This window comes from Gasterosteus aculeatus, chromosome 7 (genome assembly GCF_964276395.1).
Source record: "Gasterosteus aculeatus chromosome 7, fGasAcu3.hap1.1, whole genome shotgun sequence".
Classification (NCBI taxonomy): Eukaryota; Metazoa; Chordata; class Actinopteri; order Perciformes; family Gasterosteidae; genus Gasterosteus; species Gasterosteus aculeatus.
This window is the reverse complement of record NC_135694.1, coordinates 5,950,972-5,972,704: the sequence shown is the minus strand read 5'-3', so window position 1 is coordinate 5,972,704 and position 21,733 is coordinate 5,950,972. Positions and strand designations below refer to the sequence as shown.

At 45.4% G+C, this 21,733-nt stretch overlaps 2 protein-coding genes across 6 annotated transcripts in view; both read right to left on the bottom strand.

Annotated features, from left to right (window-relative positions):
- LOC120822256 (glucosidase 2 subunit beta) overlaps positions 1-16,449 on the bottom strand; it is a 77,033-nt gene extending 60,584 nt beyond the window's left edge. For 3 of the 5 annotated variants that reach the window (XM_040181792.2, XM_078106230.1, XM_040181794.2), the window contains exons 1-8: positions 16,228-16,449; positions 15,936-16,052; positions 14,139-14,234; positions 12,673-12,730; positions 11,709-11,826; positions 9,029-9,158; positions 3,661-3,730; positions 642-720 (exon numbers count right to left, since the gene is read on the bottom strand). In XM_040181792.2, coding sequence (XP_040037726.1) covers positions 642-720; positions 3,661-3,730; positions 9,029-9,158; positions 11,709-11,826; positions 12,673-12,730; positions 14,139-14,234; positions 15,936-16,052; positions 16,228-16,309 — 750 coding nt within the window. In that variant the 5' untranslated portion in view covers positions 16,310-16,449. The remainder of the gene's footprint in view (positions 1-641; positions 721-3,660; positions 3,731-9,028; positions 9,159-11,708; positions 11,827-12,672; positions 12,731-14,138; positions 14,235-15,935; positions 16,053-16,227) is intronic. The other 2 variants (XM_078106232.1, XM_078106231.1) reach the window with 1 other exon arrangement.
- Positions 16,450-17,657: 1,208 nt separating this feature from the next.
- On the bottom strand, positions 17,658-20,612 carry LOC120822255 (doublesex- and mab-3-related transcription factor A1). Its single transcript, XM_040181791.2, has 2 exons — positions 18,760-20,612; positions 17,658-18,563 (listed from the first exon to the last, which is right to left on the bottom strand). Exons 1-2 carry the CDS (start codon positions 19,355-19,357, stop codon positions 17,767-17,769), a joined length of 1,395 nt encoding a protein of 464 aa, XP_040037725.2. The 5' UTR covers positions 19,358-20,612; the 3' UTR covers positions 17,658-17,766.
- Between the last annotated feature and the right edge of the window lie 1,121 nt (positions 20,613-21,733).

The following is a 21,733-nucleotide window of genomic DNA, read 5'->3' as shown; positions in this document are numbered from 1 at the left end:
CACACACACACACACACACACACACACACACACACGCACACACACAGAGCAACGCCGCAACATTCAAACAATTGTCTCGCAGCCAATGTTTCACTCTGTGACCCTCTGGCGGCAAACTTCATTCGTGAAGTTCAACAGGTCTGGGGGGGGGGGAAACGGCGGCTGTGGCCTCGCACAACGCAGCCCAAGGAGCAGCATTTAGCGATTTGTCTTCGTGGTTAATGTCGGAGACGTTACAGCATTGGCATCTCATGCATACTCGGGATGCGTCCGGTACGTATGGATGATGGCGCCAGTGAGCTTGTACTTGTACTTGTGATGCAATATCACACACACAACTGTAAATACTTCACTTGTACACTGACTGTGTATTAAACCACAAAGTTCCTAAAAAACAACAACAAAGAGCTACAGTGTTAAGCTGTTGTTTTAGGATAAAAAGATTGTGTGTTCTTTTCACGAGATTTATGAACAGTAAGGAAAATATGGATTAAAAGCCTTTTAAGGGTGTTAACTTGACATTCTGTTGATCAATGCATTTAGATAATATAACGTACCATCACAAGGACTCAGTGAAGGCCAAAGCTGAAAAGTCACCGGCACTGTAGAGGAAACGGTGTGAATAAAAGAATAAAACTTACCACCGCTTCATCCTCAGACAGAACCCGCTCTTCATCGTGGACAAGTGCCACTTTAGCCTGGACTTCATCCACCGTTATGCTGTCGCGCACAAAAACGACAGACAAGCAGCAGTAAGTTAGACGACGGGGAGATTTCCTGCTACTGGAAAAGAGGTCAATATATAAAAAGAAAACAAAAGACATCTGTGTGAATGTGTTGAGTATGTTAGCGTTTCTTTTTTAACATGACTGAATGATATGAAGATGTCATAGCCGTCCTTATATAATATATACACAAAAGTAAATGGATTATTGAGCCACAGCGGTTTGGAGTCAGCACTACAGAATCAAGCTCATTGCCTTCTTCTTGGGTGAGCTCATTCTTTTGCTAGGTTTGGCTTTTATCAACATGGCATTGAGTCCGTTTTGGCGCACTTCGTTCCACACGGCGGAGAACACAACGCAACACAAATCCCAATCGCACACATACACACACAACCTTTTATCCTGGAACACTTAGATCTTTTCTATGGCCACACTCCCCCTGCTGGGGTCTTTCTTCCTCAGGTTCCACCCAAACTAACATTACTGAGCCGAGATAATGGCCGCGCAGGCCAGATCAATCCCGGGAGTCCATCGAGAGCGGAAGCGCACGATAACATACAAAGCGAAATAGCTTGTTCCACCACAGAGGATCAATGGCCGGGGTAAGTGCTGGAGGAAAACAATGGCAATTGTGAGGCGCGCACACAGGCTGCAGAGCAGTGTGAAGAAAACCCGCTTCAGCTCCAATCATCATATATATATATATATATATATATATATATATATATATATATATATATATATATATATATATATATATATATATATATATATATATATATATATATATATATATATATATAGAGAGAGAGAGAGAGATCTTAAAAAGGAGGTGCTGGGCGATGCACACTTACACACGGGGAAACTCACTCTTTCACACACACATTTGTAATCGTGACAGAGACCAGGGTATGAAATGCACAACCTGGTCGCGGGCCTCTGGGAGGCTCCATCATGGTTCATTTCCTGAAGCAGTTGGTGGAGTCTATTTATAGGCCGGCGTACTGGTACCAGTTAATCCGGCACCGGGCTGCCAAACGCCTGCCAGCTGGCACAGGGGCTCGCTCGTGTGACGCGGCGCTCGAGAAGGTTCGGGCTGAAGTAATGGCGACCGAGTCCACAAGCTGCTTTGATGACCAAGGAGAGGAGGGGTCCCCCCTCCTCTCCTTCCATCGTACAACGTGATAGAAAGTTAGAAAGTACTTCTTCCAGATGTGGCAACAATAACTTTTCCCACTTTAATATTTGTTGTCAAATACAATTATGATGATAATCAGCAGCCCGTTAGCTTGTGACGTATCCCTTCAAGGATTTCAGAGCGGATTCACGCCCTCACGAAAGAAAAATGGCTGTTTTTTTTGTCCTGGAAAGCAATTAGTGGCGGCTAAATAGACGCAAAAAAATTTGATTAGTTCACATGATGAGTGAGAGAACAATTATCTGGGAATCAGCATTGAAGATGATTAGCAATTCCAATTGAGTGGATTAAGAACGGGCTAGCGTTCAGCCAAGTACCATTAGGGAGACGATAAAGAGCCTGCGATGCGCATGCTCATCCGGTTCGATGTCAGCAGATCGCTGTGTGCGAGAAGCAGGTGAGCCGAGGAGGATTTTGGACGCATTCGTCGTCGCAATCGTTGGGCATTGTCTTTTTTTTTATTTTTAAGAGAGAAAATGGTGATGTACCGCACATACACAGCCGCCACTCCCTGCTTTTTATTCAAATGGCCATCAATACTCGTCTCGCCTGGAGGCGGCCGGCTCCCCGCCTCTCGTCGACTGATGGACCGAAGTGACGGCCGTGCAGAATATAAGCGCCACTCGCAGATATTTTTTTTGACCAGGTAATGCGTTTGTTAAAGCGCGTCTCGTGGAGCTGATGGAGTGGATGGATGGAGGCGGAGCTGGTTGAGGGAACGGGGTGGGGCGGAGGGGCTGAATAATAGCTACACGTCCAGGCGCGGGAAATGCATAAGTGGGCACATTGCGCTCCCTGGAAGCAAAATAAATAAGAAGGAATCGCTGCACAAGCACTTCGACCTTAGTGCGGTGTGCTTGATAGCGTTTTCAGTTTATTATGCCCCGCTTCCTTTCTAGGACAATATGCCTGGTTAGCGTAAGCAGCAATGATTTTTTGTGTTGTTGTTTTTTTTTTCAGGCGTTGTCTCCGTTTCACGGTCTGCATCATAAGTTAAAGTTTAACTATACAGGTTGAGTTCTTCACGTACAGCTACCTTTGTTTTCATGCACACACAAGAGGGTTGCTTTGTCTGCAAATGAAATTAGGAAATTAGCTGATAAATAAACAAGCACAGCCGGCAACTGAAACTTTCTGTCAGATGTATTCATCGTCAATAAACCTTGCTCATTTGAGTATGCAATGGTTAAACTACACATTTGTGTTGAAGTGCACTGTTCAAGGGCAGACAGAATAAAGCGTACCACTGAAAGAAAAATTTGAAACCGTCGACCTTGTTCCCTTTCTTTCCACACTCCCCGGCCTTCAACCACTCTGGTAAAAAAAAAAAAAAATGTAAACTGCACAGTAGGAGGAAAAAAGCCCCAAATGAGCAAATATGCTATAGGAATTTCTTTAGTATTGGATTTCATAGCAATCTCAATACTGTGACAGAAACCTTTTCACCCTGGCGAGAGCAAAATTCTAGACGGAAAAACTGTTTCAGCACAAAAACATCAGTGGATGGTTTGAAAAAAGGCCAATCGGTGGATCATTGTATCTGAGAATTTTTGCCAACACAGTTTTATCCAAAACGTTTCCATTTTTATAAAGAATGGTGAGGGCTGACAAGGATAGATTGTGGAGGGTCGTCATCGTGTCATCTTAATGGGTTATCATGGGGCAAACACACAAAAACTGGAGCCACAAGCTTTTCAACGGTCAATGCAGGAAAAAGAAAAGCTGTATGTTAGTTACCTTCCATCTTTATTGCTGTCCAGTAACTTGAAAGTGCCGGTTACTGTGCTGTTCTGACCTCTAAAAAGACCTAAAAAGAAAAAATGATATCTGGATTAATGCAAAAATGTATTAAAAAAAAGAAGGTTGTAAGACACACCAGTCTAGCTGATTAGCTTCTAAGCACAAAGACTCATAAAAAGAGGGAAGAGGGAGGGAAGAGAGGCAATGGCTTTTTAAAAGCAACAATCGCGGCTATGAACATGAATCCATCTGAATGCAAACAGAGTTGGGAAAAGAGAGATGGACCGAGTTGGAGTTGGTTTTCAAAAATGAGTGCGTTGGAGGGGGGGGGGGGGGGGGGGTGGAGGAGCATGTTGGGCAATCAGGCAAAGAGTCAGTCACGCTGTGCGAGAACATTTGGTTTCCCTGTAGGAAGAAAAAAAAAAGAGAAAAAAACGGGTGTCAGAGTCCAAAATGCAATCAGGAGGCTTTGTGCTGCAACGGCTGGTTGACAGTGATTTCCCTTCTCCTCCATTCATATTCACAGGCAGATGAAAAAGAGATGCAAACCCCCCCCCCCCAAAAAAAAATCGTTTTGTGAATCGCATTCATCGGGGTGGGAGGAAGTTCTCTCGCGCATAAGCAGCCGCACGACGGAGAACGTTAAAAAGGGGCAAACTGATTGGCCCCGAAGTCTGGGGAAGAGCACTTTACATGATACTAATTGCACATCCGCCGCAATTACCTTTCCGCGCTAATTACAGAAAAGCTAATTGTGGAATTAGCATTTTTTTTATCGAGTGTACAGTGGAGTGGGTTGAGGCCGTGCTGTTGGGGTGTATGAAAAAAAGAAAAACTAAAAAAAAAAAACTAAACCCCAGTTAATAAATGCAACCATACCAAAATCAACTTCAAATTCCTTTTTGTAGTTTTGTTGTTTTTTTGGGGGGGATTTAAGTTCAGAATTATTTTTCCCGACTTCTCCCGTCGACAATATGAATCAAGGCAGCGAACATGTACGAAGGAGCCGGACTTCTCACCCAGATTCATCTGTTGCATCAGAGGCTGATCCACTTGTTTCAAACGGCGCTCTATTCCCGACCTAATGCTTGACATTCTGAGCCTGTTCTCTAGTCTCTGTCTTGCAAAAAAAAAAAAGAGTGCACAAAAGGAGGAAGAGAAATGGTCTCATCCCTCTTCCTCCTCCTACTGCAGAGCTGCAGCTCTGAAAAACAACCAGGAGGAGGATAGATGGCGAAGGGAGGAGAGGAGGGCAGAGGAAGAAAAATATGGAGCAGTGTGTGTGTGGGGAGGGGGAAGGGGGCGGGGGAGGGGGGGTAAAAAGGTAAAGAGGAGGAGTGGGGTAGAATATGGAAAAATAAGTGATGAGCGAGCAGGAGGGCGTGAGTGGAAATAACAGAAAAAAAAGAAAACAGCGAGGAAGGCGGTTCAAGACATTGGCTCTTTAGGCCGATGGCACATATATGGGGGGAGTGGGGGGGCTGTGTTTACTAATGGACACCATCACTCATCCACCCATGTTGCCCTGGCGATGGCAAGCGCGTCATACCCGTAAAAAATGAGAGGAACAAAGAGAACAGAGGAGGAGGCAAGGCATCAGCACGGACCTGCGTTATCCGCACAGAGCCTCCTCTGTTGTTGTGAGGCGGAGCACTCCGAGGCCAACACAACGCACGCGGGCTTCTTTTCCTGTATAGCGCGAGCAGTATTTTGGAGGGAAGGAAATTACCCCTTTGGGGAGGGAGAGGGGGAGGTTTTGAGATGGAGATGTACCAAAAGGCTGCAGGTGTTACACTGAGCCTTTATTTTTAAAGAGCACAGTAGAGTGTGTAAATAGAAAAAAGGTGGAACGTGCAAAGAAGCGCTTTGAAAAGCTAAACGGTGCATCAGATGGCGGCGGTTTGCAGAGTGACTCACGCTGCGTTAGTTCAGAAAAAGACTGCGGCACTGTAAAGAACGTGGCAGAGTGCAACAGAAGCAAAAATATATTCAAAAAACGCTTGCTGGTGTTAAGCTGCCCATACATTTACGAAGTCGAAAATCACAAATGACACAAACTAGTGTGACAATGTGAATGGCTGCTAATTATTCAAGCTTACCACTTTTTGTGAAAACACAGGATAGAAACGTCATCCTCATGAACCAAATCATGTTGAGCAACAATCCTCGCGTGATGCTTTGGCTAAGAACAGGAAATGGATAAATGCACAAAGGCCTACTGGGTCGTGCGGGACCTTGAGCTGCAATGTCCCAAGTTGGATTCTGGGTCAGGACTTTGTTGACCTTCGCCTCTGCCATTGTATCTGCAGTCTATTGCACTTTCAACATTTTTTAAAAACACCCAGTAAAAATACATATAATATTCAGCAAAAAATGACTGTAGGAACAAATCAAATAAATTCAAAAGTTGTGCCCATTTCTAAAAACATAAATATACATTTAGAAGTCATTTCGAAATTTCTGCATTGGGTCTCAAGGGAACTTCTACTGGAATGCAAAATCTGTAGGACATATTCTGGTATTTGCTTCATGTTTCTTGATATTCGTAAAGCCCTATGAAAAGTCCATTTATAGGCTCATAAACATGTACACAAAGACCGCCATCACATCTGGAGGAAACGTGGCGTTTAATAACAACGCGGGGAAAGCGGCAATCAAGCAAAACTGGAGGTTTGCCACAAACTTGTGTAAATTGTGCTCCCTCCGGTGTCATTTATAAAATAAAGGGTGCCTTACAATAAAGCGAACAATAACCACACTCAACAAATCCGTCGGCTGCACGCGCTTCATTTGCATATTGAGATCGAGACAACCCCGGCAGGTGTAAACTCAAAGAAAATCACATCATTGTGTCTTATTTTCCAGATATTGGCCCTTTTCTCGCGGAATACTTCTCGGCCTCTGCAAATAATTAGTCAAATTAATTCATTCAACAAGTCAAAACCAGTCATCTTCCGTTAAAACACTAATTATCTCCCCCAGGCTGAGTAATGCTGGGGGAACAGATCAGCTTTTGTTATTCTGTCCCAAACCTTCGCATGTACCAAATGAATGCCCATGTGGTCGTGTGTATCACAATGTTATGGTCCGTCTGACAACGCCATCTGACGAGAACAAGTTGGGCCACAGTCTGGTTTTCTGATTTAGTAATGAACAAAAGGCTCAAAAGGGGATTGGCAAAACTGGCACAGAAAGAAAACGGCATATTTGAATAAGTAACGACTAACATGACCACTGCAATACAAGTGTATGAAGAAACAGGCCCGAATGTTGCATCAGTTGTTACAAAACCACTAAACGATTGACCTCATTGTTAATGGAAATTGCGTGATTCTTCAATTCAAAAGTACCATTTGACATAACGGTGAGTTTAGAAACGTTCGGCATGCCGAAGCCCCCCCTCCCCCCATCGCAGTGCACCTAATGCACGCCACGAGACAACGTACATGAGTGCAGTGGCACGCGAGATGTCTCACTGGACGCACCGGAGAAATCAGGTCAACCGACGGATTACCGATGAATTTGTGGAAACTCTTGAGTAGGGGGGGGGGGGGACATACCATTAACTCGGGCGAGGGGGGATCGTGTCACATGAAGGAAGAGACCTCCGCGTGAACCCCAAAAGCTGACGGAAGCCTGGCATTAAGAAGGCTCTCCTTCCAAAAAGAGGACAAACAAACAAAACAAGCGAAAGTCTGTCATCCGATGAGTATTTCCCCAGCATGCTTTGCAGGGTGAGACAGAAGCGTAGATGCTGAGCTAGCTAATGTAACCACAGGCAACAGTTCATAATCCATCGATCATAAAAGCCATATGCATGTACTCTGAGAACGTAATAATACAGATATATGCTGGACGGCGTACACGTCATTTTTCTCACACCGCAACGGCGACGTCGGAAACCTCAGAGCCGTTGGGGTATTGTTCCATTGTGCCGAAAGCGCTGCGCATCGAGAAACTGCAATTTCCTTTGAGGGTACAAATAACCTGGTCCTTGAAAACTGCGTGCGGAGCCCCGGAGAGACACGTTTGAACGACAGCAGTAGTAAAAAAAAATGTTTAAAAAGACTTGCTCGGTTTTAGTTTTCGGGCTCGGCTGCTCGTTCTTCTGGCTTTCCATTCCGGACTCAAACTAAAACATTTTCTTTCATGTGAGATTTAATTGAGATAACTATTTGTCCGTGTGGGTCTTAAGTAAGGCAGGTTTGGACCATACGTGTGTGTCAGAAAATAATTCTAAAGGACATTAAAGAATATCGTTGGTAGTCCAGCCTCATAAGGATACGACTGGTTACAAGACGATAAAGAGACGGAGATTGTAGTGATTTACTATAGAAATTTACCACAGTGGAATCTAGAAGGAAGCAACCCTTCATTAAAGCTGTAACAAACCAACACTGAAGCTTCTGCAGAGTTAGACTGTCGGCAGATTAAAAGGAGCACTCACCAAAATTCAAGTTGTCGTCAACATGTAATTCCATAGCTTGCAAGCAGGAAAGAAAACGCTTTTAAGTCACTGGAATTTTCCTTCAACTTCTGCACTTAGAAGTCACCACACACACACAGACACACACACACACAAACTGTCAGTAGAACCGTTTGATAAAAGCCTCGATGGATGCGGACCGACGCGGACAAGACGCGCAACCACGGACCAGAACCTTGATGGATGCTTGTTACGCCCTGAAGATGAGCAGTAATGGAAGCGAACAATGACAGCCCCGGCAACGTGGAGGAGGGGGGGGGGGGGCAGAGGTCAGCTGGCACAGTGGGAAGCATGATGGATGTTCGCTCAGAGGAACCGGCAAGTTCGAATGACCTTTGCTGCAATCAAAAGTCGAACTTGAGGGCCAGTTTGACGTGAGACGCACAATCAATGGCCATCAGAGGAGAACATGACGACTTTTTTTTTTGATTACGACTTTCAACGGGCAGAGTACGTGTTACAGACTAAAGAAATGACCCACGTAAAAAAAAAAAACTAAGCTGTACACCGTGCTTTCCAACACACACTCTCTCTGAGGGTTTGAGGACTGTAAAAGGAGAGCGGTGGGACTGCGATGTGCTGTTGCTCAGCTCTCCTTTCCCAGTCCATTTATTTCAATGGCACAGGCATCTGTATTTAACCCTTCCGGCCGCCTTCCCACGTTTCTGCCACTTGTCATCCGGGCCGGAGCAGCGAGCGGCAATTTACTTTGCGTTCTGCGCGAGGCCCGGGCTGAGATAAAACGGACGGGGCCCTTTGGGAAGCCGCGGCCGTGACCTGTGACCTGCAAAGCGGAGCGATGCCGCCGGACCCGGCAAATTGCTTTGAATGGACTCGGGCCGAAATCACAGCCGGTTAAAAAGGTGGCGAGGCACTTACGGCCGTCCCCGGCCTCTGGCGGCCTCGGCGTCTGCTCTTTGAGCCGGTCGGCCTCCTGCTTCCTGCTGCGGCGTTCCTCCAATTTCGTCTGCAGGTCCTCGGCTACCTGCTGAAGCTCTCGGAGCTGCGCCTGCAGAGAGACAACGGAGAGCCGAATTGGGTTTATTCTATTCAGGTACAGCTCGAGCGCCGAAGGTACTGTACAACTAAAAAAAGGATATTATTTATATACACACACAAGTGCATCGTAGAGCTGCTCATTTTCTTGTTTAACGTAGATCATTTGTAGCTCAAGGGAGATCTGTTGATTGAGACCTAAAACATTCTTGTTCATTTAATAAGTTTCATGTTGTTCAAAGTTTGTATAGAAAGTTGGGGCTGGATTCACACCGACTGGCTCGCGACGCACCTTTCATTATTCACCAGAGCATCGAGGTCCAGACCACAACCAGCCCTGTGGACTGTTTTAAATCCTCGGCGTCAGGAGGCGTTGCTGTCACACTAAATAGGACAGCTTGTGACAACCGAGCACAAGCTATCATCACTCTCTGTAATGGACCAATTAATATGAAAGAGCAGCGGCTCCTCGTTTACCTGTGTGTGTGTGTGTGTGTCCTCTCATAAGGCAGTGATGTATTCGGCTTGGTCCGGACGGGGATGACTACCTTTCTAGGCCACGCTGGCTGCTTAGCCACATTCGGTTTGCCGCCGTGATTTATGGGCTCCGCGTTGACTCAACGAAAACATAATTACTTGTGAATAACAGCCACAACATGTAAATTGTTCCTCCACCGCAACAACTAATGCAAAAGGCATCTGCTTTTCCGCCATATTTTTTCCAATGAAGTTAAAGCTTTTTTAAGATGAATATTTGCGTACTCACACAATCCGAATTGTTCGAATGATGTTGTTTTTTGGTTTTAAAAGATCAATCAGTGTCAACCGATGTGAACGCCGCATTAATGTTCCTGGGGGGGATTTAGGACTCACACACCCTGCACATTATTCCCTGATCAAAAGGTTTTACAATTAACGAGGGGGCAGAAAGGCCGAACATTCTAAAAGGAGATTTTACTGAATACCCATTTGTATTCAAATAGCAGCGACAGTAGGTTCCTGACATGCTGCATTCAGCTCTCCTTCTAAAAAAGAATTCTAATTATATTTAAAAGTTCCCCAGCGTCCCGTTTGTTCCAACAGCAGATTCTCGTTTAACCCTTTGGACCGCGGGAAGGGTTCACTCGCGGGTCAGGGTGTGTGGCGGCCGAGACAAGGCCCCGCCGAGGTAACCCTGCCACGTGGAACAAAGACGCGCCGAGAGAAGAGGGCCCCGCCGCGCTGCGGGGCCACGGGGGGCCGGGTGACACCGCGGCCTCCATCTGCCAATCAGCCGCCTCCGAACACAGCATGGAAACAAAAAAAATTAAATATAAAAACGAGAGGGTACACACTCAGAGACCTTCAGCTTGCAAAAAATCAGCTGCGAGTGAGCTTTTGTATGCATCTGTGTGTGTGTGTCCTTCACTTAAGATCTCTTGAGTTGAAGTGGCATATTTTTAACTGCATCTCACAAGCAATACATCTTTAAACACTTCTTTTTGCAAGGTGTGTGTGTGAGAAGTGCCTCGGACGACCTTGAAAGGACGCCGCTTGTCACATGATTATGCCACGAGAGAGTGAAAGAATTAGTGGGAATTTTAGAAATGACGGTAACTACACGTTGGTACTCCAGTCTCATAGTTTTTTATTAAAACAAGGGAAGGAGACCTTTCGACGTGCAACATGCAAAACTGATTTGAATTTCTCAAATCCAGACAATACATGTATTAAACCAAACACCAGAGAGATCCTCAGATGCCAAATGTACCACGCAACTCTTGCACTGAACCCCGGGGCTCCGGTTTGGAATTTGGCCTCGTGCTTGTTGAACGAGCAGTCGGAGCGCAGCGGAAACTGTCGAGTAGTTTCTTGAAGCTCCATAAAGAGGATCATGTCGATTCAAAAAAGGGGCTCGATGACCCAGGTGCTTGTTTACTTGTGCCAATCCAACCCCCACCGTTTACTCCTGACTGTCTTGGAGCACATTTACAGCAGCTTTTGACAGGTATATATTTCTGTGCGTTGCACATGACTGGAAACTTTGAATGGGAGACTTGGTACATTTTGAATTTCATCACACTCAATTCATCATCTCATGAATGCAATGGCGGGGGGGGGGGGGCAGGCTATAGGTATACAAAACTAAATTGGAGCAATAACATACCAAAGCACAAATGGTTTGACTCAAACAATACCAAAGGCAAGCTGTGCAATATTCTTTTTAAAAAGAGAAGAAAAAAAGGTTGAAAGACTAATTTATTCTGTTCTACATTACTGAAACATTCAACATGGTATGAATATTAAGGCAGGTTGCATCAGCTCCCAATCCTTTAACTTTAGTGGAAGAAAAGTGATATTTAGAGCCTTCTTTAGAATTATCATTGACCACATCCAAACACTTACACTGTGGCATTTTGTCTGTGGTTGCTGATTCTCATCCAAGTCAGATCACCTTTTTGTTAGCTCAAGTTCAAATAAACAGGCCGGAGACTAGAAACATATACACACACGCACATATGTGTATGTATGTAAGGGGGGAAAAGGCGTGGGGGAGCAGCCTTCGCGGAGGGTTTCAGTGTACCTGTTTCTCTCTCCAGAGCAGCACTCCCTCCTCAATCAGTTGCTGCTTGAGCTGCAAACCCTCGTCCAAGGTCCTCATCTGGCCCTCCACGTATGCTCGCTCTCGCTGTCCCAGATTCCTAGAGGAGAGCGAGAGACGCACAGCCTCATCATTACAGCGAAAACATCCGCCACCCCTGCTATGGTCATTGAGATGGCGCGATCCAATTTTTAAGGGCCCACAATGCAACGGGGATCCAAATGGGAAAAATAGAAGAGTAAATTAGATGGGGGGGGGGCTGAACTAAATTGTTTTTGAAGTCTGGCAAACAGCATACGAGTGAGGACCTTGTGAAAACATAATGAGGTATACTCATATGTGAAATAACAAGAGGGCCGTCAACAACAGAAGTGGGTTACCTTATTAGGAGTTACATTTACACAGCAGAAGGGTACGGTCCATGCCCGCATCTCAGAAAGGATGATAAATATAAGCCGACGGGGCCTGAATTCTTATGGGTTTATCTATTTGTGGACCTGCCATCTATGCACGGAGCAATTTACATTGTATAGAAGCTGAATTTTCTGCATGAAAAACACCTCAGGATGGAGTCATTGAAAGTACAAAATTGCTCTGCGAAAAGAGAGAAAAGAGTGGGGACTCAGATCCGTCTCTCTATCGAGGATCAAAACAATATTTTGATGCGTTCACATTATAATAGCGGGCGGGAACTGCATCCAGATTTTAAACCATAGTGACACTATGCCCCCTGGTGGCACAGCGATACTAGTTTGAATACCTTCATTTTAAATGCGGCTTGGATCGGCTTTTTTAGCTAAATTGCCCAAAATCTACTGCTTGAAACATTTGCCCAAATGGAATGGGCTGATTAAACGTTTTTTTTTCCCTTCTTCTTTAGCAATGCGTGGGCCTCTCTGCATGTGTTATTTTACAAATATTGAATCTCAGTTTTGATTCAACTGACCAGCAAGCGTTCTGGCAGTGAGCGTGGCTGTTGTATTCATCTGAAGCATCGCAGCAATCTGGCACAGGAGAAACCGGTCCAACACACATACAAGAGAATAGATGAGCATTCACAATATCAGACAGGAGGGGAAAAAAAACACAAAACAAAAACACAAAAACACAGTCAGCAACATTGAAAATAACATTTTTAGCTACTTTCTGAGCTTTGCATCTTTCCTTTGCTCCTAAAAAGGTGAGAAGAAGCAATTGCTTTCCAACAGCGCATCATATATTAATGAACATTCATTAAGAAAACCTGAAAACGGATCAGTAACAATATTGATGGATTGATTCATCACTGGTCAGGGGTAAGAGGTTGGCTGCTGTGGGAAGTTGCAATGGCCATTTTCATCAGTGTCTGAGAATGAATTGATAAAATAAAAATAAAAATCCCCAGATCCAGGAAGGTTTTTCTTATTTTAGGATTCCAGAGTCTGTACGACAGTCTTGCAGCCCCCACGTCTCACTCCCAACGTAGCTCCGGTTAGCAGAGCGATTAGAGACCGGGGAAACAGATAGCTTGCCTTTGTCCAAGGGTAAGCAAATCAGCCCTTTTAAACATCACTCATAAATATGTATAATCTGTAAAAAAAAAAAAAAGAAAATCTATATGCGCTAAGCTGACCAGGTGACCAGAGTAGCCTTCTATCAAACCGCCAGACATGAACGGCAAAGACATTCCCTTTAGGGCTTTCGTCACTTTTCGGCCACATTGAAAATAAGATCTGTGCGTCTACTTCAGAGTGGGGCTTCCGCTTACAAAGATCAGCTGCTTGGTGTTACGCAAGGATCTGTCTGCCTTTTGATCAGATGTTTCGCCCCAGAGGGCCAGAGTGGGCAAACTGAGAGGTTTCTCAATTATCGGTGACCGGTGAAACGAGAGATTTACAGCTCAGAAAGGGAAGCCAATGAAAAAGCTCCAAACAACCGGCGAAGGAAAAGCGGTGTTGCGTTTGCCATTGAGAAGTAAAGTGGGAGGAGAATAAAGGGAGGAAAGGAAGGAGGAGGAAGAGTGCTGTTCAAGGGTGCCGAAAGCACCGGTCACAGACAGGAGGCGGCCACGATGAAATGCACTGGTAGCGAAGGGGAGATTTACGGGAAGACCAAAGTGGATGAGAAGAGGGGGCTGAAAAAACATCTGATGGGGTCGATTTTACGAGAAAGAGTGGAGAAAAGCCTCGCGAGAAAAGACAGAGGAGAGTGAGCGTGTGCACACCGCTACATTTGAACAAATACGAAGGAGAGTCGTTTTCTAAAAGAATAAATCTGGTCACCACTACATTGTGAACTACATTGTTCATCCATTGCCTCACTTCAGGTCCGGCAAAGTGCATTAAAGTCCCCTCTCAGCAGTATTATCATCATCATCATCATCCAATAGTATTATCATCATCATCCAATATAAGGCCGTATAAGAAGCCATACCACAGATGCCATCATTGACCCGCGAGGACGGAATGTAGTGTGGGCGAAAACCCAGGTTGGTGCAGTAGAATCGGCCCTGAGGACAGGCGGAGGTGCCTACGTGGAGTCAGAAGCAGAGGTCAGCACTAAGTCATTGACTAACCATCGGAAACAGTTTGATCAAGTCAAAGCTATTCCTAATACATGCATGCAGACCGGTAAGAGGAACACATAATATGCCCGCTTTCAACGGGCACCTGTACGGATGATTCTGCCGCATTGCATTTTGTTGTTTAATTAGTTACTTATTTTTCAACAGCCTGGTTAACACCTGCTCAAGAGTAGAATTCACCCATGTTAACAAGTGGTAGCAGTGTGCAGTTGGAAAATCAAAAAAACATTTTGAGGTGAAAGTGAGCAGACATTACTCTGATAAAAAGTCCTAATAAGGAAATCGAAAACATAAATTGAGGGTAGAAATGACTTCTAGATTTTTTGTTTTCAGTGCACTGTACTGGCTGTATCAGCTGTCAGTGGGGTTTCATTTTTCCCGGGCATATATATATATATATATATATATCTCAATAATATCTACCTGAGCAGAGAAGTCCCTCTCTCCCTCCATGTGCTGTTCTCCTTGCTTTACTTTCCTTTCATTGCATGGGAGCGTGCCCCACTGATGGGGTCACAGCCACTGCGCTTCAATGCACTCATACGAGGGTTAAAGTTGATATTGCCGTCACAACGGAAGCACGTCACCCAGCCTCCGGATCCCCCTCAAGGAAAACCCTCTCAGCTCTGCCGGGACCTTTTAGCTATGCGCCCGAGAGCCACGGCGAGGCAATCCAAATGCCCCCAATCTTGGATCTTGCAGCTTCAAGTTCAGCGAGTTAAAAGCTGCTCGATTCAGAATGAAGGGCGCATCTACTGGCTCCTCACGGTGCTTAACCTTGAGACGGTCGCAGAAATAGTTCTGTCAGCACTGTTGCCGATGTTTATACTGACCATGTTTACCTGAGGGGGAGGCGCTACGCTTTCACAACAACGCTGTTATCAGTGGTAACCACCATACATGCACAGTGCAGGCCAACGGCCACAAGCAAGCCAAGGAGACTTGAGTGCACTAACATTCATGTGAAGGAAACCAGGGCAGCGGTTCCAGTGCTGAACAAATGTATTGTTTCTGAAAATGAAATTACCCCTATTTTTTCTAAATTGATGTTAACAAAGGTTTGGGGGGCAATTTGCTCTTAAATGTGGCCACGTGTTGATTTTCTAGGTTTAAATCAAAGTAAGTTCACGGCCCTTTTGTTGGATTAAAAGTTAACGGCAACCGATCAAGCACGGGAATAACAAAAAGTAGAGAGAAGCTCTGATGGCAACACACAGAGGGAGTTAGACTTCATACTCAGCGCAATTACATTGCAATTATAGTGTTCTGCTATACGCATTTTGAGTTTAGCTTCATAAATGAAACCCAGGTATTTGTTGCCAGTAGCCACAGATCCTCATTGTTCAGCCTGATGAGCCGTTTAGAAGGGTTCTGGTTCCCCAAGGAACAAGTGATTAACGTGGTGATATTCAGAACGAGAACGTAATTCCAGAATGAGTTGAGTAATACTAAAAGTATCATGAGGACATAAAGCAAATGTCTGGCTACAATATAGTCTGAAATGTTGAAGTGAGAGCACATTTTTATAGACAGTGAGCCATCCGTAGTGAAAGTTTTAGTGAAAACAAAAACTCAGAAGGGCAACTATTGCAGAACTGTATTGCAAATAAACAGCATGCAAAAGAAAACCCGCATGCACGTATTACCTGGTTCATCTGAGCCATCTTCACAGTCACAGTAGTCATCGTTCACCTGCTCAAAGGGGATGATCTTGGAGCCATCGATGCACAGAAAAGACTTCCTCTCCCTGAAGAACCGCTTGTCTGTTAGAGAATGAAAACGTTACTGAAGGAGGCATGTCGATGGTCTTGAACTGGAGCTAGAAACCACTTTGGATAACATTTAGCATGTTGACATTTGTTTTTAAAGAATTGTGTCATCTATAAATAATGTATTAGCTAATTAGCTTTTAGCTAGCTTGAAGGGGAAATAACTTACAGGACGAAGATATTCCTCTTATTTTTCGTGAGTCTACAAAACCAAACCAAAAGACGGCGACGATAATCATGTGGAAATGCATGTCAGGTGGCAGAATTATAAACTGTCTCACACTTTACAATAACCCGCTAAACTGTATCAAACGCATACATTTTTACGGACTTCCTGAAACATGCGGTCACCTGACAGTTCTGAGCCTTTCCATTGGTTAGTATCACAGCCACGTGTCATTATATTGACCAATAGTGAGCGAGAATGGCTTTATCCCTCTACCATGCACTTATTCATGTTCATGTTAATCACTTTAGACAATTTATTTAGAATGGAAAGACAAGCAACGTGCAAGCTTTATTGGTTTATTAAATGGCATTTAATGAATGAAAGAACGCCATTCAAGTGTGTAAGGAGTATTTGGGGATTAACGTGATTAAGGAGTGTGAGGAAAGACGTTTTCCTAAACGAAGGAGACACTCGAGGCATTTTATTAAGTACTTTTAAGCAACGCAGTTGCTTTACTAACCAGTGCAATAACGGGAAATGGTCAATAAATTACATTTAATTAGGCATTCTTTACTCAAAACAAATATTTCGTCTTCATGGGACACGTAACAGGAACGACAGCTCTCTACAAGTATCCTATAGTATCCAACAGCGAGGACATCCTCATAGGAACGTGCGTCATGTTGTATTTGTTGAAGCTACAGAGCTGTTGAAGCTACGCGGTGTGATTTACACAAATAATGTGATAGCGAAGTAGCTTGAAGGGCACTTACGGGACGAAGATATCCCTCTTATTCTCCGCGAGTCTACGACATCACAACAAAACACAGAGGCGACTAAAACGAGGAAACGTCATGTCAGTTGTCACACTTATAAACTGTCTCTCTCCTGCATTATAAATTCCCGCTCAAATGTGTTTTTAAATTCATGATATAACTTGTAATGCATTCAAAATTTCGACACGCCGTGTCCGTACTTCCCGAAAAAATCAATCCGATGTCTGTTCTGTGCCTTGCTATTGGTTTTCTGTCCCAGTCACACGTGATTCCGTCGACCAATCACAGCAGGTGGTCTGGATGCTACATGCGGTACACACCATCATCGTGTACTACATGCAACACACACCATCATTGCTTTTTCCTGGTGAAAAGTGTGAAGCAAGTGGTGGCAACCGAATGATTAAACCCACCTCTGGTATAGCCTGACTAACCGTAGCAGATCATCACTGATGTAATTGTGAATTATGTAGCGGTAAAGTTCAGGTGTTACACTCATTCGTTAGATCTAACGGTGTTATTCTCTGGCGTTTGAATTTCAATTCAAATGTAGCATCATTGATATAATAAAATATGTGTGATTTGTTTATCTCATATCATAGGAAGATAGATATGTTATTACCAAAAAATCATGAACACATATGAAACAGGAGCAACTTCTGGTAGTTTTATTAACAATAGACACACTTTACAACATTTACAGATAGCATACAGGTCTTTGACTGTACCAAATGAATGACTTCTTTTTAGAAATTCCTATTTGTCATTTCTCACTGTTATGTCTTGTGTAAAGACCTGCACTACTGCACAGGGACTCCTTGCTCTGAAGGTATGACATCATGCCCGGGAATGAATAGGAGTCCAAGGGTGGACGCATTGGAAACACTGGCATCAGTCCGGATGTCATGTACGGTGACATAAAACTGGCCATCCCACCGTTTGCTGAGGAATACGCCAGCCGTAGAGGGCTGACGCCCAGGCGGGGGTTAAGCCCGTACAGACCGTCTCCCCCGGCGGCCGGCGGCGGCGGCGGCATGTGGAGCGGGGAGAAGGCCGACTTGTTCCCCAGACCACCGAGCACTCCAGGCCATCCAACAGAATGCCAGAGTGCGCTCGGGTGATTGGACAGAGACAAGCTATCAGAGTCCATTTGGTTCTCTTTGGAGCTCAGCACCAGCTCAATGGACCTGACAATGTCACCTTTGCACGTTCTCACCATAGACTCCAGAGTGTCCCGTTTCTGGTGGGGGAAGATCTTGGCCATTATATCGGTGGGGTCCCGGTTCGGGCTCTGGCTCCGGCAGTCCTTGGGTTTGTCCGACTCGGTGCCTGACTCTGGATCCGACGAGGAGAGCGACCTCTCCGGACTCTCTACTTGGTCTGAGTGCTGGTCGAACACTGGGGATGGACTTGCGCGGTCATCACTGAATGAAGTGGTGATGTCCTTGTTTGGAGACAGATCTTTCTTGTCCATTGGGGAGGGCAGCCGTGCGGGGTCGGGTGCAAAGAGGGGTCGGCCCATAAATCCGTTGTAAAAGCTGTACTTGCTAAGTTTGTTATCTGAAATGTAGAAAAAAAAACACATGGTTTTTGTACAGGATTTGTGTGAGTAAAACTACTCGAATCACTACTCGGGCTACTTGAATTAAGTACAAACTTCAGACTTCAAACATCCAACTGTGAATTTAATGAGGGGTATATTTTATATTTAACAATTAAATGATCTTCAAAGTAAACATTTCAATTTCTAATGTACCTTCTTTCTGGCTTTCCGCTCCAAAAACATCACAGCCGGCAGCCGTCGGGTTACTGCTTTGGCCCGCTGGCCCCCCGGGGCCTACTGGTGACGCCGGACGGATCCCCGTGTCCCCTGCAGACCCGGGGCCGGGGTACATGAACCGAAGCTCCCGGGCCTCGCTCTCCTCCTGCGCCTGCTGCCTCCTCAGCGCCACCTGCGCGGCCATCACCCGCTGCCGCTCCGCTATCAGCGTGCACTTTGCGCACACGCAGTCTCTCCAGCGGCAGAAGCGCTTGTGGCCCTTGAGCGCGGACACCACGCCGTGGTTCCTGCATCGGGCGCACTTCGGCGTGCGCGGGTATCCCCTCTCCAGGACGGGATTGCAGCCGCGGAAGAAGAGAGGCGGAGGGCGCAGGAGGGAAGGAGGCACGTGGAGGCCTCCGAGCGGCGAGCCGAGCGGTGTGACGCTGCTCTCCATCGGCCCGACAAGTTGCGAAAAGTCGTACAGTCCGATGGGAATGAACGATCTCTCTGTGAGGGACCGGCGTCTCTCTACTGCCGCTGACACCCTGGAGCAAGACGCCTTAAGTGTCCCTCTCTCCAGGTGGTTTGACATGTAACAAGACACCCTCGTCACACCCCTTTCCGCTCCGGCCTCTTAACAGCCTACCTGATCCCATTGATTTGCATCCTGGATGAATGGTGGGATGATCTGATGCAGAAGTACCAACCGTGTCCAGACTTTGTACAATCTCTATAATTGCACTTTTGGGAATTGTGAGCTGCAGGGAATTTTATTTTCATTAAAGATTTCCGTTGATTCAATTGTTCATTGTGTGTAATATGCACCAACAGTAAAAAAAACAAATTAAAAAAACTGTTACTTTGTTGATTCAGGTGTGTAAATGGGAAGATAACCATGTTGCCTCGGGTCGGCTAGATACAATTAGTCACTTTGGTCACCCCACTGAGCAATGAATATTCACTATTAGGCTGTTTTTAACACAACAATGGCCCCGATGGACACAAAGGCAACAGGTCATTAACTACCTGGTTGTTCTGTTCAACAAATTACCTCGACAAAAGACCCATCTGTCAATAAACACCCAGCAAGATTGGCGGCCCGACTAATCACACCTTGTCACATGTTTCATTCATATCCCTCCACTCGAACAGGATCTAGTTACACGCAGCAGATTGCCTACCTGGTATCACACGGAAAGCAACTAGCGCGTAATGTCACAAACACAGTGTCAGTCACCAAGGGAAACACGTGCCCTCGGCCAAACCCGACTTTCCTTTCTTTCCGTTTGCTAAAATGTGAGCGGCTTGACGGAGATGTCACATAAACTCAAAACGTTAACAACAGCATCCTTTAATCCTGGCGCCTCCTAAGTCCGTAGATTTAAGAGTGGGGGTTTATCGGTGGCTTCTCTTGGTCTCCCTGTAGTTATGACTCCACTCGACTCCTTCTGAATAATGGATGTGGGTTAAAGAGGTGCTGGATGGAAGCGCTCAACCCCCTCGTGGCCTTTTACCGAGATAATGATCCTCCGGAGGGCATCTCGGAGGAAGGTCTGCTAAAGCAGAGGCCGGGAAAACTGCTTACAGTATAATACACAATAATTCGATGTGGGAATAGCTGTTGTTAGTCATTAATATCACCACTTATCCCACAAACACCCTATTAAGGGTTTCAACCTGATACAAGATATTTGTTGCTTTTGAGGGCCAAACGCGTGAGTGGCAGATTGAGCCCCTTTTCCCCCCCCTTTTTACCTCGTTCTGACAAGGATCCGTCTGTCCTCAGGGTGGCGGGTCTTATCAGCAGCATACCTAGCCCACCTGTCCCATTACACCCATGCATGTGTGCATATGCAAAAGCCAAACACATTTAGTGCAAAAAAAAAAAAAAATCCGTACGTGTGTAGGGGAAACTGTCGTAACAAAAGCATCCAGATAATGAAGAGTCTGCTATTTGCAGAAAGATGATCCACGAGTTAAAGGGCTGGATGGACGGACAGATAGGGGTCGGTACAGACGCACTACAGCTGGGCAGGACATGGAGAGGATTTGAAACGCATCCATCAACACAGAATGCCCTAAAAACATAAACAAATGCCAGTGATGCAGATGCTGTGTGGACGCGCATGCAGATCTAATCATTTCATCCACTGTGACGTTGAACTTGAGGTTTGGATTCGTGGCTGGTGAGTTTATCCAGGCCCATTAAGCTGCTCTCACCTGCCTCTTCGTGCACACCTCTTATGCGGACCAGTCTCAGCCTTTTCTTGCAGGAGATGCTGGCTGGAAGCAGCGTGCTGTTAACAAGCCCGTGTGAATGTGCGTGTCTGAGTACATATTGAGGACCCGTTTCAGCCGTATTTATAATTACCCCGAGGAGGTACATGGGACAAAAACAGCCGTTTTGGAAAAGCCTCTGTAAATTGGATTACGGATAAAAGCTAAAGTGTTATATTTACTCATTTACTGCCTCTTCTGTTTGTCTCTGGATCATAGGATTACCACACGGCCGAGCCAAGATGGTTGTTTAATTTAAGTGCCTTCAAACCCGATCGGTTACAGTCGGATACAAGGTCATTCTCTCGATTCGTTGGTGTCAGTCTACACTTTGGTCGTAATATAAGTTATCTATTCCGTATAAAAAACCTTACATCCAGTTCTTCGGTTTATACGACATGAATTCTTTCCAACCTCACTTCAAACACAGAATGAAGGGAGAGCAGGGATAGGTGCAGTTGGAGAAGAGATGCGGCAGACAGTGTCTTAATTGTGTTCTTAACAGATCTGCTCATGTCAGATATGGTGTTTCATCACAGCAACGCGCCTCCCAGGACAGGGCTTTATCAGGACAGCTTCTTATCTGCAGCAAGGTGGCTGCTAATCTACTCACACATCTTGCAAAACCTGATGTCTCCTACTGTCAGGGGAGGAAGGAGCTGGAGAAGTGAGGAGGTAGGGCAGAGGAGTA